We start from the raw sequence: 15144 nt of genomic DNA on the forward strand, positions 1-15144 counted from the left end.
TTTGCAGATATAGACTGTCTCATAAGTGTACAGATCATTACAGCTTTATAAATAGAAATCCTCTAATACCGTGAACCTACTAGTGTATTTAACGAGCAGAGTTTTTGGGCGACTGATGTCCAAGTTTAACCTCAAAGATAACCTTGGACCATGTCTTTTCTTGATGGATTATCCTTATAATACTATTACAATGCTTAAAGTTCATTTTAAGAATGATTTGAACCCCAACATGTAGGATTTATTTGAAATATAAAGACAACTTCACTTCTGAAGTGTTCTATGCTTTGGGTGTAATCGAAGTTCAGCAAAAGTTGACTCTCTTCCCCCTAAGCTTTTAGCCTGAAAATGGTGTTTTATACTATTGTTACACAATAGTAATATAATAATGCTACATTGTTATTGGCTTTTTTTGTGGTAATACCAGAATCTAAGAAAACCAGACTTCAGAGACACCTGACTTTGATGCGTTGCCTTTATTGGTGGAGAATGTATCCTTTCACGGAGGAAATCCTGATACAATGATTCATATTTTCTAAATGGAATTATATTTCCTGATGTTCTAAGTCATGTCCTGTTTAAGAGATCCACTTTTGTGGATCTTATAATGAAGCATTGATAAACATGAAACAAAAATATAAAGGTAACTGGTACCAGGACTTTATTAGGCATTTCACTGGATACAAAGAAACTTTTTCTTACATTAAGAACATAATCATATTTAAAAAATTCACATTTGCTAAACAGAATTGTCGGCATGTATTTTCTTTACACCACATTTATTAAAGTATCAATGACCAGATCCTAAAAAGAGAAGGCACAGATCTGTCTCCCTCTGGTGAATTTCTGGAGTCTAATGCAGGAAATGTCACCAGCTCTGCAAATTCCCGTCCTTTAGAAATGAAGCAAATCAGCCCAAATGTGTGCAAGCAGGGCCATGAGATGGAAATGTTGTATTATAGGACTGGGATTTTCTTACCACTCATGGGAATTTCAAGAGAAGAGGTAGGTACCAAAAATGTTCTAAAACTCCACCCACATTTAAACCATGTCAAGGATTTGCTGTTGAATATAACAGTATTTGAAAACTCTATTTTAGGAATCCCACCATTGTTCTCTTCTCAGTAAACTGTTGTAGAAACTGGCCTTGGATCTCCCTGTTCTTATTCTGGGGTGTCTTGGGTTTCCAGTTCCTCAGAAAAAGCACTGGTTGTTATAATTTGCTTTGGCAAGTCTCCCTGCCACATGCTAACTTCCGTGTCCGAGTCCCCACCTGCTGCCCAAGCCCTGCCCAATCTCCTGAGAAGGCACCCACAGGGCGTGTCTGTTCCTCAGAATCCTTCCCCTTCTTCTGGCCATCAAGAAAGTGCCTTTCTGCAGCAGATTTTTTTACAACTCCAACGATGACCAGTTCTAAGCTGATAGAAATAATCTGTGGTAAGGTGAGAACGAGGTGAGCAATGGATTAGCTTGTTACCTCTCAAAAAAAAAAAAAAAGAGATTGAATTTTAAAAGAGGACTTGGTACTGAGTTAGAAGGTGATGTCACTTTCCAGAGACATTTTTCCTGGGTGGGCATTTTTAGTTGTCCCGATTACAGGAAAATGTTCCTTAAGGGTATGATGTGGGACAATCTGCACCTCACAACAGGCCAATGAAGGGACATTTTGAATGTGGTGGCATTAATCTTATACAGGTACATGCTTGATTATTCCATCTATATTCGAGTTGGTGCTTCATAAAGCATTTGTGGGACTTGGCATGAATCAACAGTCTCCTTCTTGAAGGGTATTAGGACTATTGAGATTCATGAGGTATCTTAATATGGGGGTATGGGAGGAGGTAGGATTTCACCTCTTTTAGGTAGCCCAGCTGAAAAAGAGAGGCAGGATGGATAGCTTTGCCAGATAACAAAAAAAAAATTACAGGACAAAAAATTACAGTTAAATTTCAATTTCAGATAAGCAATGAATACTTTTTTAGTATGTTTCATGAAATATTTGGGAAATTCTTAAACTAAAAAAATATGTATTGTTTATCTGAAATTTGAATTTCACTGGGTGTTCTGTATTTTATCTGGAAACCCTAACTATGGGAGGAAAAAAGTAATGAGGATGGAGACAGAGAGGAAATAAGAAGATTAACGTTCCATACCCATATCCCAGGCCCAACGAAGATCACAGAGTTTTTGCTTTGAGCATGAGAATCTGTGCAGATGCTCAAACTAGTCATGAGTTTTCTATTGCTGGACTACACATAGGCAAATAGCAAAAGCATAAAGGAGTGTTGCACGCTTATTTTTTGGAAAGAAAACCATGTTGGGACCACTTAACATTGATGGGTCCTTAGCGACTCTCAGAGCCAACAGAGTTCATCTTTCTTGAGAAGATCCAATTATTTAAAATCATGCTTTGGAGAAACAATTTTTTTTTTTCATGGAAAACTTATCCTTTTAAGCAAGAATGGGTTTCATGTATGGAAGAACAGCTTTCTAGGTGGACTGGTTCTGTTGGTGATAGAAACAAATGTGAACTTAGTCTCATTGTAGGATGATGAATTTAATAAATTAACTGGCCTTCGCAACTTTTGAGGAGCACGGAGTGCTCTACAAGCTGAACTCTGGTTTGTGGTTGGTGGGAACTCAGATAAGTTCTAAAGTACATTCCTCATATGATTTTTTAAAAGCCATTTTTAACAAAGACATAATTTCTCTTTAAATTTTAATCCCAAATTGCGGCAACAAAAAAATGGCAATGAATTAAGGCTGATCATAATGTGCCCTTTTTCTTTAGGATAAGTTTGATTTTCTTGTAAGATACACTATGCTTGCACGCATACCGCATACAAGCAAATACTTTTGACTCATACAATTATACACTTAGAACTAATACCTAAAAATAGTCTCACACATGAAATAAAAGTTACACAATTATCAACATATCAATCAACACAATTTACAGATTCTACAGAACACTTTATCATTGTCATTGGGGAAACAAACAATCTAGAGTACTATGTAGAACTGCATGTAACACAGGAGCCACCAATAAGTTATGGCAAAAACAGCATTTACACCATTGTGTCACTGAATTCTAGCTGAAAAGACTATAAAGTGCAGTAAAATAAAATACTTTTCAAAACCTTGTTCAGCATATCCTGAGGGGCACTGTGCATAATTTTCTATTAGCAGTTCAAAAGGCGAGCACTCTAGCTATAAAGCTTTCATTGGGATGAGTGAGATTGTGTCATTGGATCCCCAAAACCGTAGAACTGAAAAACTCACGAAAACATGCATTTCCTGAGACTTCCACCTTTCCAGCCTAAAATCCAAACAGGAGAACCTGAACAGGTGACCCTGGCTAAAATAAGTCAGAACCTCAAAGTACTTAAAGCAACTTTAAGATCAGGGTTGGTTGGTTTGTAATTTATATTCAAATCCACATTCCATTTGCCAGCTTACAGTGTAATTGATGATGTAGTTAGACTGTTACTGCTAGGCATTTCTTACTTATCATGGTCTCATTTTTTAATTGGTTTCCTAGTGATTTTCTCTTCTTAAATAATTAAATATTTGAATCATGTTTATGCCTACTCAGATTGGAGATACTGATTTTTAGGAGTTAAAATGGCAACAGAATTCGGTTGTGGGATGCCAGTTTCAACTTGAGTAATGTGTGTGTATTTATTTGCATGTGTGTAGGCACGTAGGTGTATACATGCCAAACACTTTGTGCTGTGCTACATTCACTGTTAGGTGGCACTCCACGAAAACTGATTTTTCCAATATGGCTGAAAGTGAGTATTGAGGTCATCATACAGAATATCCTAAGGCTTTTAAAAGATGCCTTCTTATCTCTGCATTCATATGACTGTGTAGTAATAGGGGAGACATGAATGATAATGGCAGGGGCATTCAGTTTTGGTCCTTCAAAATTACAGACAGGAAAGCAAACCAAAAATGATACCCTTTGTCTATTTTTCCTCATCCCATCCAGTCCTTTGACTTCCTGCTGTAGATTGTTTAAAAGCTGGATTTTGTTTCTGGTTTTTTGTTTTTGTTTTTTGCCTTGCAGAATTTGTGACACGTAGTCTTAAGAAACAAGCAATACAAAAAGTGCAGCAAGATGTGCCTCCTACCATCTCAGGGCCTATTTGTAGCCCTTGACTCCTAGCTTGTCTAGAAGGACAATGCCCAGCTAAGACAAAGAAGCATAGGCTGAGGGTAGGCTCTGATTGCGTATCACTAGCCCTCCCCTACACCTCTTTATCTAAGGCCCACAGCCAGCCCCCTAAGTGTGCTCCAGTGTAGGGCCAATAAGCAGAGGACAGCCAAAGGCACCTTCTCTCTGTTCTCCTTTCAAAGAAATCCCTGCCAGTGAACTCTCTTCCCAGCTGGAAGACCTATGGTTCACTTCCACATGCTTCCTCCTTTAGAAATTAAGGCAAGTCCCTTTCCTCTCAGTGCCTGCTCCATAGGTACTGTGTGTCCACCTGGAAACAATAACATTGGCTTGAAAGTACCTTTTGTCAAGCAAGTTTCTGTGTGCATATCGTCTGTAGCGATAGAAAACTTCCTCAAGTTAAGAAATTGCACAATTAGTCAATCCTTCAGCATGTTTGTTTTTTTTTTCCAGCACCGAAATGACAAATACAATGCTACCTCTAAGCAAACTTTATAAGAAAGCATCTAAGTTCAAGAAAATACAACATAGTTACCTCTATATTTTATTCATTTTCCATGAATATGTTGAAATGCCTGTTTCTTGTTGTATATATAAGTTAAATCCTTGTGTCATTTCAAGTGTGCTTGGCTAAAGATCCTCCTGAGGGATAATGAATAGTCAGAGAGAAAATCTGCCCCAAAAGCGAATTTACAGGACATCCATTTCAATAATCCACAGTACTTTAAAAAAGGATTCATATTCAGTTGCATATACAGAGCAAGTGAAAGGGATAGAAGACAATAAAACTGCAAAGCAGGAAGAAAATTATATTTGCAAATAATTAAGTCCCAAGCTAGACTATCTTCAAGAAAGTATTTGAATATGATCAGTGAATCTACTTTCAAAGATCTTTTCACTCTTTTTTTGTACATTGTTAAGGGTTTCAGTCTTAAAATTAAATTATTTAATATTATCAATGTTTTCACTTGAAAAGAAGAATTTGATTGTATCCATCTATGTCTGTGTGTGTCTGTGTGTGTTTGTATCTCTCTGCCTGCCCAGGAGGGGTTATATAATGACATATTGCGGGGGGTGAAAACATACACACTACTGGAATGTTGGCCGTACCCGTGGCATGTATATGCATGCTACTTGGTCTCCCACACATACTTATACACTTTTCATGAACAATCTATTCAGGAGAAACAGTTTTTCTTCCTTGTAGTTGCTGATAAATACTATTTTCTGATAATGAGCATTTATAATCTTATCAACCCAATTATGTACAATCTTGACCTATATAATCTTGGAATCAACTCCCTTGCTTGGGTCTAAGAGATTTAACCATATGGCTGACATCTAGATTAATTAAAAGCTGAGAGCATGTTTTTATTTCTCCATGGCCCTACTTTACATGATTGTGTTTTCCCAGGAAACTACTGAGGTGTTAATTATTTCTAAACATAAAGATAAAATAATTCATAATTGTAAGAATTTCAGCAAATTTTATAGATTTTTATAAATGCCTCACAATATTCCTGTGAGGCATATAGGCAAAGGTTATTGTGCTCTTTTAAGATTATTTTAGAGTTGTCAAATACCACAGAGAGAGCAAGGAGGAAACAATACTCATAGTTGTGTTATCATTTTTCTTCCTTGTAGATCTGGGCTGTCAAATGTTGGACCACAGGAACTCTTGCCTCTACCTCCTTCTCAACCCCAGGAGAAGGTGGAACCCAGAAGGGCTGAGTCAGGGACAGTTTTCAGTAAGTCTGCTCAGATCACACGTATTTAAGAATCTGCCAAAGATGGTTCATGGATCCTTGACATTTCATGGACATAGTTTGGAAAGTGTGGCTCTGACTCCTTCTGTCACCCTTCCTTTTTCTTCAATGTTAAAAAAAAAAAGCCCTCAAATGAAAGCTTCTTGAAATATGCTCCTCAAAATCTGAAATTTAGATTTATATATTTGGAAATCCCAATTAGATAAGAAAGCTGCATAATCTTTCATTTCTTCTTTCTCTTCTTCCCCTTTTTAAAAAAAATCAAGTGAATTGTTAGAAGAGCTTTTGTAAGAGTTCTTTGCAAAGTTTTCAGATTTTAGCACACTCTTCATTCATAATTTTTCATTTACTGAACATTTGCAGGACAATATTATTAAGAGATTCTTGAATGAAAATAGCAACCATCCCATCCCCCTCCCTCCATTTTCCACTATAGAGTTGGCACAAATAGTTCTTTCACGGAATTGTTTACTCTATATTTATAGCTGCCTTAAATAGAAATACTGTGAAACACTATTATTTTCATATAACACAAAAATCACTGATTACAGCCTTCAATATTACTGATGCAGGGGAAATGACTCACATATTTTCTATGACCAAAGGTGAGCAATGATTGCCCAATTGTAGATGACTACAGAATATTATACCAAGTCCCACACAATGAATAAATTTTAGTGCAACAATGTAATACACATTCTGTTGGGACATCCAATTGTTTTTGAGTCCCATACAGCATCTGATAAAAAGAGCGAGCAAGAGAGGGCGCGAGCAGAAAGGTTCAGTCAGAGGATACAGAGTGCGTAGGAGATCTAGGTTTAAATCAGAAACACAATCAAGTAAACACTCATGAGTTACACTTCACAAAGACTAATTCTGAAAAACAAAATCACTGTTCTTTTTTAAAACCTCTAGCACTAGAAGTAGATTTTGCTCATCAAATGGGAAATGAAATATTTATACTAATGCAGACTATGATGATAATCACTCGAGAAATGGATTTCCCCTCTTCCCACCCACTACCAGCCCTAATTCCCTCCAAGACTCAGTGGAATAGGAAGGTTAGCTTGTTTATAGATAGTATGCCTAACAACATGTCTTCTCTATCTTATTCATGAATGCTCAGAGTGGTACTATCAAGTGTTGGCTTCCCCTTCATCAAAGACGTAGTTGAGCTTTATGACAGTGCTGATGAAATCACCAAGTTCTACAAAATCGGCAGTGACGATATTGATGCCGCTCTCTCCTGGCTTCTGTGTGCGGACCCACTGCATCATGGCAGGAAGAGCTCTGAGAAAGGAAAGAAAAAGAGGCATCACGGAGGGCAAGACACTCACAATCTTGTGCCCACAATCCCCAGGCTTCCCTTTAGTTTTCTACCTTATTAAGATAAATGTCCCAATTATAGAATGGAGAAGCAGGGCCAGATATAGTCACCATATTGGTCTATATTGGCCTCAGCAATTTTAGAGATCTCAGGTGCTGTGAGAGTTGAGAATGAAGCCTCCGTACTAAGAAAACATCCTGGCACTTGTATTTTGGTTTGGCATCATGTGATTGCAAACCCTGCAAAGCGATGCGTTGCTAAGGTCAGAGACGAATACATGCGCTTAGCAAACATTTATTAGAAACCCACTATTTTCAGGAAATGTGCTATATATTGTAAATAGACATAACAGCAAAAATCCCTGCATTTGAGGAGTTGATGATTTGGTGGTAGGCAGGTGGGCAAGAGAAGAAAATATTTATATATTACAATTGGGGCTCATTCTTTTAAATACACCTATTATATATATTTAATCCTCACCTGATGATATGCTTATTGATTTTTATAGAGCAGGGCAGGGAGAAAGAGAAAAACATTGATGTGAGAGAGAAAGATCAATTGGTCGCCTCCTATTTACTCCCTGACTGGGGAGCAAACCCTCAACGTAGGTTTGTGCAGTGACCAGGAATTGAACCTGCAACCTTTTGGTGTATGGGACGATGCCCCAACCAACTAAGCCACTCAGCCAGGATGAGCGCTATTATGTTTTAATCACCATTGAAAGCACTTAGAAAACTTCAATGAACAAAACAGATAAAAATTTCCACCATTATGGAACTTATATTCTAACATGGTGAGACAGACATTTAAAAAAAAAATCATAAGTAAATTATATCATTTGATTGGATGGAATAAGTGCTATTAAAAAAAGAGCAGAAAAGGGATAAGAGTGTGCAGGTGGAGAGGAGTGGTACAAACTGAAAGTTAAAATAGGTTAGTTTGTAGGCCTCATTGATAAGGGGACATTTCTGCAAAGGTTGGAGGAGCCAAGGAAGTTAGTCATGTGGATTACCAGGGAAAGCATTTCAGCTACTACTATAACCCTAAAGGGATCACATGCTTCAGCTTAGAGAAGGGAAAGGGAGAGTAATGGGAGTCGAAGTCAGAAGGATAACGGGGTAAGGAGATAGGGCACTCCAGGGCATTACCAGTGTTTACAGCGAAATGGGTAGTCTTTGGAAGATCATGAGAAGAAGAGTTGTATGATCTGAATTTCGTTGTAGCTGGTTCATTACCAAACAGCAGAGGAGAGAGTCCCCTGGCCCACCTGGGCACTCAGGGAAAGCTTTGCACAAGAATGCTCCCTGAACGTGGCGGGATCAGCAAGGTTTAGTGGAGTAAAGGTAGGAATGCAGGATGGAGAATGATGTAATGAATTTTTAGGCGAAGGAAATACCACTTCTTTATTTGCAGAGGTACGTGTGTCCTCAGGAGTAGAAGATGCAAACACAAAACTACGGGTAATGTTAAGAATCATATACAATACCCTATAACAGCACCTTGAAGTAAAACCTACCATGCATTGGGGCCACAGGAAGGGAGGTTTCCTTGACAAAGGGATAAATAAACTGAGGCCTGAAAGGTGACAGTACAGTAACAAAGAAAGTGCGAGAAGACACATGTGAACATCACATTCGTGGATGGGATGGAAAAGCAAAGACAAAAAGAAGGGGGAAGGGAGAAAAATGATGCAGTTAAGAATCTCAAAGAAGTTATATCACAACATTTAAAGAAGCCTTGAATATGTTGGAGAGATAAGAGAGAACCAGGTGACAGAGGGCTTTCAGAAATCCAGGACAACTGAAAGCTGTTAACCAGGGAAATGGCGTGCTTGAATTTGTAATTGGGAGAGACTCGTTGCCTTCAGTGTGGACAAACGAGTGGGAGAGGGGAAGACTGGTAATCCAGACGAGTCAGTAGTATCTTAAATTTCTGTGGCAGCAATAGATCGATTTGAAAAAAACGTAGGAGAGAAAAATGACAATACTGATTGGCGTGGGGTTGGAAGTAGATGGAGAGGGAGAAAAAGGTGATAAGGATGCCTAGGTTTTTTGCAGTGTTCTGGCAGCTAAATAGCATTCACTAATCTTGGAGAGGTCAGAGTGAAGGCTTTCCAGCGGATGTGCTAGGTTCAGCCTGAGACTTCTTGTCATTTAGCCATTCAAGATGACTTTGAGAAATGTGAGTTGAGATCTCAACTGGTAATTGTCAGGTCTGATATTCAGGACACAGAGCTGGTGGGAAGCCATTACATAGAGCCAGTAGTTAGAGCTATGAGAATGAATACAATTACCTGGGAAGGTTTTGTAGAGGGGAAGAGAAGAGAAAATCTGAAGATCAGCAGTATTTAAAGGATGAGTAGAAAAGTTGATTCAATAAAGAGAAAGGAGGCACAGGAGAGGAGGAAAATCAGGGGCATGGGGTGTCATGAAAATCAAGGTAAAAAGAAACCATGCTCTTTTGGGTCCACGAGGTTAAAGCATGGAGGGCAATTCATGTAACCCATGGGCCTTGCTCCAGATCTGAGGAAGTATACCTAGTCTAAGCACACTCAACCCACTCAGGCAAAACTGCGTCAGCTGCCTTGAACTCCACTAATCTTAAGAGTAATACCATAAAAATTATGACCCAGATTTTTCAGCATATACATTTTTGTTAGACACAGATAGAGGAGGATCCAGTTGCTTCTAAAAGAGCATAGAATGTATCTAAAGTGCCCAATGCCTTCAGAAAATAAACTGGCAGGTGGAGAAATGGGGTCCCTCGTGGCAAGAGTTTCAGAAGAGAATTCTAGGTGAAGATGAAAAATCTGGATCCCTAGCGCTGACACAAGCATATTCAAGTTCATTAGAAAGACAGATGTTGTGGCAATGTGTGCACAGCCACTCAGAGTTGAATTCCATTACTTTCTCTTCTGGACTTGCTAGAGCAGATGACGAATTGCTGTTGTACATGTGGCATCGCCAGGCATTTTAGGAAAGACAGACAGTCTTTGGAGAAAGTATCAGGACCAGTGCATTTCCTAGGTAGAATGGTTGTTCAACAGATGTACTCGGCTTGGGAGGTGAGAGTGAGGGGTGGGCAAGCATGAGGCTGCTTGTATTAACCTTAATTAAGTGTCTGGTTCACCAAGTCCCTAGGCACTCGGGCACCTGGTCATGGAAGGTTCCAGAGCAACCAAACTCCCACCTGCGAACCATGATCACCACAGAAGCACCTCCTCAGATGCCCTCCACTACTCTAAGGCTAGAATTTCTGGGCCTGAATTGAGGACAATAAATTATTTCCATGGAGAGATATTAGAAGAACACAAGAGCACTCTTCTGCGTTTCCCTATAAAATTGATTGCTTTGAGAATGGGTGAAACATCCTCTTGGAATAGCTTATAGTCCTCATATAAAATATAAAGCTTTACATTTACAATACCATGTCTGTGAGTAATGGGAGTATTTCTACCTTTCCGTTCAGATGTATTTTCCTAAAGTCAATACAACACCAAAGACAAAACAACCAATAATGCCAAATTGAACCTCAAGTATTCAGACAGTCTGAAGTAAAATCGTGCTAAACAAAAAGACCCAATGTACTGGATTAATACTAGCAAATGCAACTCAAGTTACAATAATTATTTAGAAAAGCATTTTTTAAACCTTTTTCATTATTGCCCCCCCATGAAGGCCTTTATTTTTAATTAAATTTATTGGGATGACGCTGGTTATTAATATCATGTAGGTTTCAAATGTACATTTCCATGATATATGATCTGCATATTGCATTGTGTGCCCATCACCCACAGTCAAATTATCTGTCACCATATTATTCGGCCCCTTTCACCTATTACTGCCCTTCTACTCCCCTTCCCCCTGGTAACCACCATTCTGTTGCCCATATCTATGAATTTTTGTCTTGTTTGTTCATTTGTTACTTTCCCACATATGAGTGAAACCATATGGCTCTTAGTTTTTTCTGTCTGACACTTTGCTTAGCATGGTATTCTCAAGGTCCATCCATATTGTCACAAATGGCAGCGTTTCATGTTTTCTTATGACTGAGTAGTATTCCGTAGTATATGAAGTCTGTCCAGCAAAAGTCCAGCCATTGTTAATAAAAGAAGACTGGTTGTGTCACATCGATGTAACCTGGCGGCCAAGGAGAATGGACTGGAATGCGCATGTGTGAACAATGATGACTTCACTGTACTAGTCAGTGGGGGGTGGTAGACACCACTGAGTTTGTGTACTGTGTGGCTACCGCATTCAGAATGACTGAGCAAGTAGAGCAAGGATTCTGCATCAAATTTTACTCCAAGCTTGAACATTCCTCCAAGGAAACTATTCAGATGATTCAGAAGGCCACAGGCATGGGCAACTGGCAGTTGGCAGCTTCATCGTGACAACGTGCCTGCACATGCATCACATTTCATTCAGAGTTTTTTGGCAAAACATCAAATCACCCAGGTAACTCAGCCCCTTTACAGCCCAGATTTGATGCCCTGAAACTTCAGGCTTTTCCCTAAAATCACCTTTGAAAGGGAAGAGGTTTCAGACCATCAGTGAGATTCAGGAAAATATGACGGGTCAGCTGATGGTGAATGGGAGAACTCTGTGAGGTCCCAAGGTGCCTACTTTGACGTGACTGAGGTGTCACTGTCCTATGTACAATGTTTCTTGTATCTCGCATCTTCTTCAATAAATGTCTCTATTTTTCATAGTGCATGGCTGGATACTTTCTGGACAGATGTCATATACTACCACATAAGTGTTTATGGATACCTTTTAGAAAGACCTTGTATCCATACCACACTCTTCTTTAGCCAATCATCTATTGAAGGACAGCTTTTTATATGTCAATATGACCTCAGGAAAGTGGTTTAAAATAAAAAAGTGAGTATGAAAGAGATGGTGTGATTAGGAAGGACAAGGTGACCAGAGAGTAGGGGCCTTGGAGGTGTGGGGACAGCAGGCTGACTGACCAGGATGTGAGAGGAACAGGAAGGTACTTTGGTCAGTTTGTTAAAGAACCTCCTTTCACATCCCAGGGAGTCATATATACGTACTTGAAGAATTGTTATTGACTTTGTCCGATTAAAGAAGAGTTCTTTGATTTCCCATGCGAGGTGGAATCTCATTAATTTCATACAAAGTGTACCATCTAATGGCACTGAAACTTGTGTTCTCTCCATATGTAGTGAGCTCACTGTCTCCCTTTCAAAGTTCAAATTGCTATGAGATCCATTCATTCATTCATTCATATTGCCTCCACTTCTATAGACAAAAACTTTTTTCTTTTAATACATATTTTAATGATTATGCTATTACAATTGTCCCCAACTTGTGATGTAAAAATGAGCCTGATTTGACTTGATTCTAATCAAAGTGAGAAAGGGGGTTGAGGGACACCCCAGTGCTGTCAGGGCAAGATTGGCGATGTGGTGTTGGGGGAAATATCCTTGGAAGTGCTTTGTTCCCAGCCACATAGTTGTGGCAAACATCCAAGGATGCCCTTCCCATCATAAATTCTACATCAGGTTGGTAAGAGAGCAGGTGCAGAACTGCTCTTATACCTCAAAGCCCCTCTCTGGAACATGGAATTCTCCTGAGGAAAGGCATCTTCAAACAAATGTCAGGTTTCTTAGAAGACAAACAGGCAAATCTACAGAAATCAGACAATCTCCCTTCAAGGAAGCAACAGGAGGTGAGAGATGTGAGAGCCAGAGATTTTCTGATGTTCTGGCTTTGAGAATTGGTTTTGAAAAGATTTAAAGCAAAAGATTTAGGAGTTGGAAGTGCTGAGATCAGTAACCCTCAATGTGCTGACCTTGACTCATTAATTCATGTCGGGGTCATGGGATTAATTCAATCTCCTACTCAGAATGCTTCACTCTCCTCTCAGTGCTTTGAGGATGAAAATAAAAATCTTTAACTGACCCACAGAGCCCTGAACAATGGCCACTAGTGGCTCCTCTCGTGTCATCTCCGGTCACTCTCTCCATCACTGAATTCCAGCCACATCTTCAGTCTTGCTTGCCTCCACCAGCCAAATTTTCCTCAGGGAACTTCGTGAATGCTGCTGTGGTTTGTTTGCTGCTTTTTTTTTTTTTTTTTTTTTTTTTTTTTTTTGCCACCATTCACTGGGACAACTCACCATTTTTCAGGTGATATTTAAACTGTCACTTCAAAACACTAGTGAAAATTGTAATTGCACTGATGTGTTTAACCGACATCTGTCTGGGGTCTCTTCGAGTACGAGGACTGTCTGTGTTCTCACTGCTCCTTAGCACAGTGCCTGGCAAAGGAACTTCTCAGTAAATACTTGCTGAATACATGAACAAGTTTTACTTTTAGAAACAAATGCTTTATTTTTAGAAGTATATGCAGTAATAAAATTCATGAAAACCCTACTCTGTTTCCCTTACCATGGCTACTGTCATAGATTTCAGTTTGTAAATTCACTATTTGTTTGAGTAAAAAAAATTTTTTTTAAATTAAGTTGAAGGATTTTAAGTTTTCTGTACTTGGCAGGTCTCACTTGCAAATTTTCAAATTCACCAGTCAATCTGTAAAACAAATTTCTCTGTATTATACATCTACTGCCATGAGAATTGGCATTCTGTGTTAATGGTAATATGATTATTATCAATAATTGTATTCAGCAATAATTATCACCTTAATATAAAGTTTATTAGAATTAAACTTAATTCATCAGATTTCTTTAGTTATCCATGTATTACCTATTTTAATTATTAAATATCATTACATAATTGAATTAATTACATTTAAATTTATTTGACATTATTAGGAATCAATGTGAAATTCATGTTCAAGGGTACATGTGTGTATACATAACACTTTTACAATGGATGCATTTGATGCTTTTCTAATTTCCCTAAACTTATATTTTATAGTTATGAATGAACAATTGTAGCTAATAAAACAGGTCGTTTAGCACATTTTATTTGAACACCTTTAATTTTGAATGAAATGTTTCTTTAAGTGAATGAAATAGAATTTTCAAAATCAATTCATTAACTTTCTCGGAACTCTTTGAGGGGCTGCGGATAAAGATCACCAAGAAAGCGTCAGGGCCTCATGACAGCTTGTCCCAAACCCAGCCTCTCCTGAGAAAGGGAGGCTCCATTGATTGACAAAGTTTAAAGAATGGTCATAGATCTTTTCTCCCCTGGACAACTGGGTCAGCCAGGGGCAGCTAATTAAAATCAAGCCTGACATATGTTAAAATGTCAATCTGGCCATTTCTGAAAGCTTGGAACAAAGCTGTGGTGAGTTTACACAATGGGATATTACACGGCCATAAAAAGGAACTTTTGCCTGTTGTGGCAACATAGATGAACCTGGAGATTATTCTGCCAAGTAAAATAAGCCAGTCAGAGAAAGACAAATATTATGGGATCGCATTTACATTTTACATTTACATGTGAAATCTGATGAACGAAATAGAAACAGAGGCATGGAAACATGGAACAGACTGACAGATCTAGGGGGGGAGCGGGGGAGAGGGACTAGATGAAAGAAGGTGAAGGAATTAGCCAAAGAACATAAATGCATGACCCACGGACATGGGCACCAGTGTGGGGAAGGAGAGAGGGACGGTGGGTCAAGGGCTGGGTGGAAGTAGGCACAGAGGGGGTAAATGGGGACTTCTGTAATAGTGACAACAATAAACATAAATAAAATGACCTTAAGTGGAAAAAGAAGAAAAAGAAAATATAATGAAAAAAACGACAAAACAAAAAGAAACTCTCTCCCAAAAGGTTGGCATTTCATGCACTGAAGCACCGGCATAATAAGTAGGGCCTTTGTACCTACAGGGTGAAGCCCTGGAAGAGCTTCAGAATAACCCAGGTGGACACGCCC

General features: G+C 38.8%; 1 protein-coding gene across 1 annotated transcript in view; it reads right to left on the reverse strand.

Moving 5' to 3' along the window:
• Nucleotides 1–641: 641 nt before the first annotated feature.
• Nucleotides 642–15144, reverse strand: part of PLCXD3 (phosphatidylinositol specific phospholipase C X domain containing 3) — a 144704-nt gene continuing 130201 nt past the window's right edge. The window contains exon 3 of the mRNA XM_054583976.1: nt 642–7233. Coding sequence (XP_054439951.1) covers nt 7080–7233 — 154 coding nt within the window. The 3' untranslated portion in view covers nt 642–7079. The remainder of the gene's footprint in view (nt 7234–15144) is intronic.

Source organism: Pteronotus mesoamericanus, unplaced genomic scaffold (genome assembly GCF_021234165.1).
Source record: "Pteronotus mesoamericanus isolate MK-2021 breed Mesoamerican mustached bat unplaced genomic scaffold, CSHL_Meso_final contig_75, whole genome shotgun sequence".
NCBI lineage: Eukaryota > Metazoa > Chordata > Mammalia > Chiroptera > Mormoopidae > Pteronotus > Pteronotus mesoamericanus.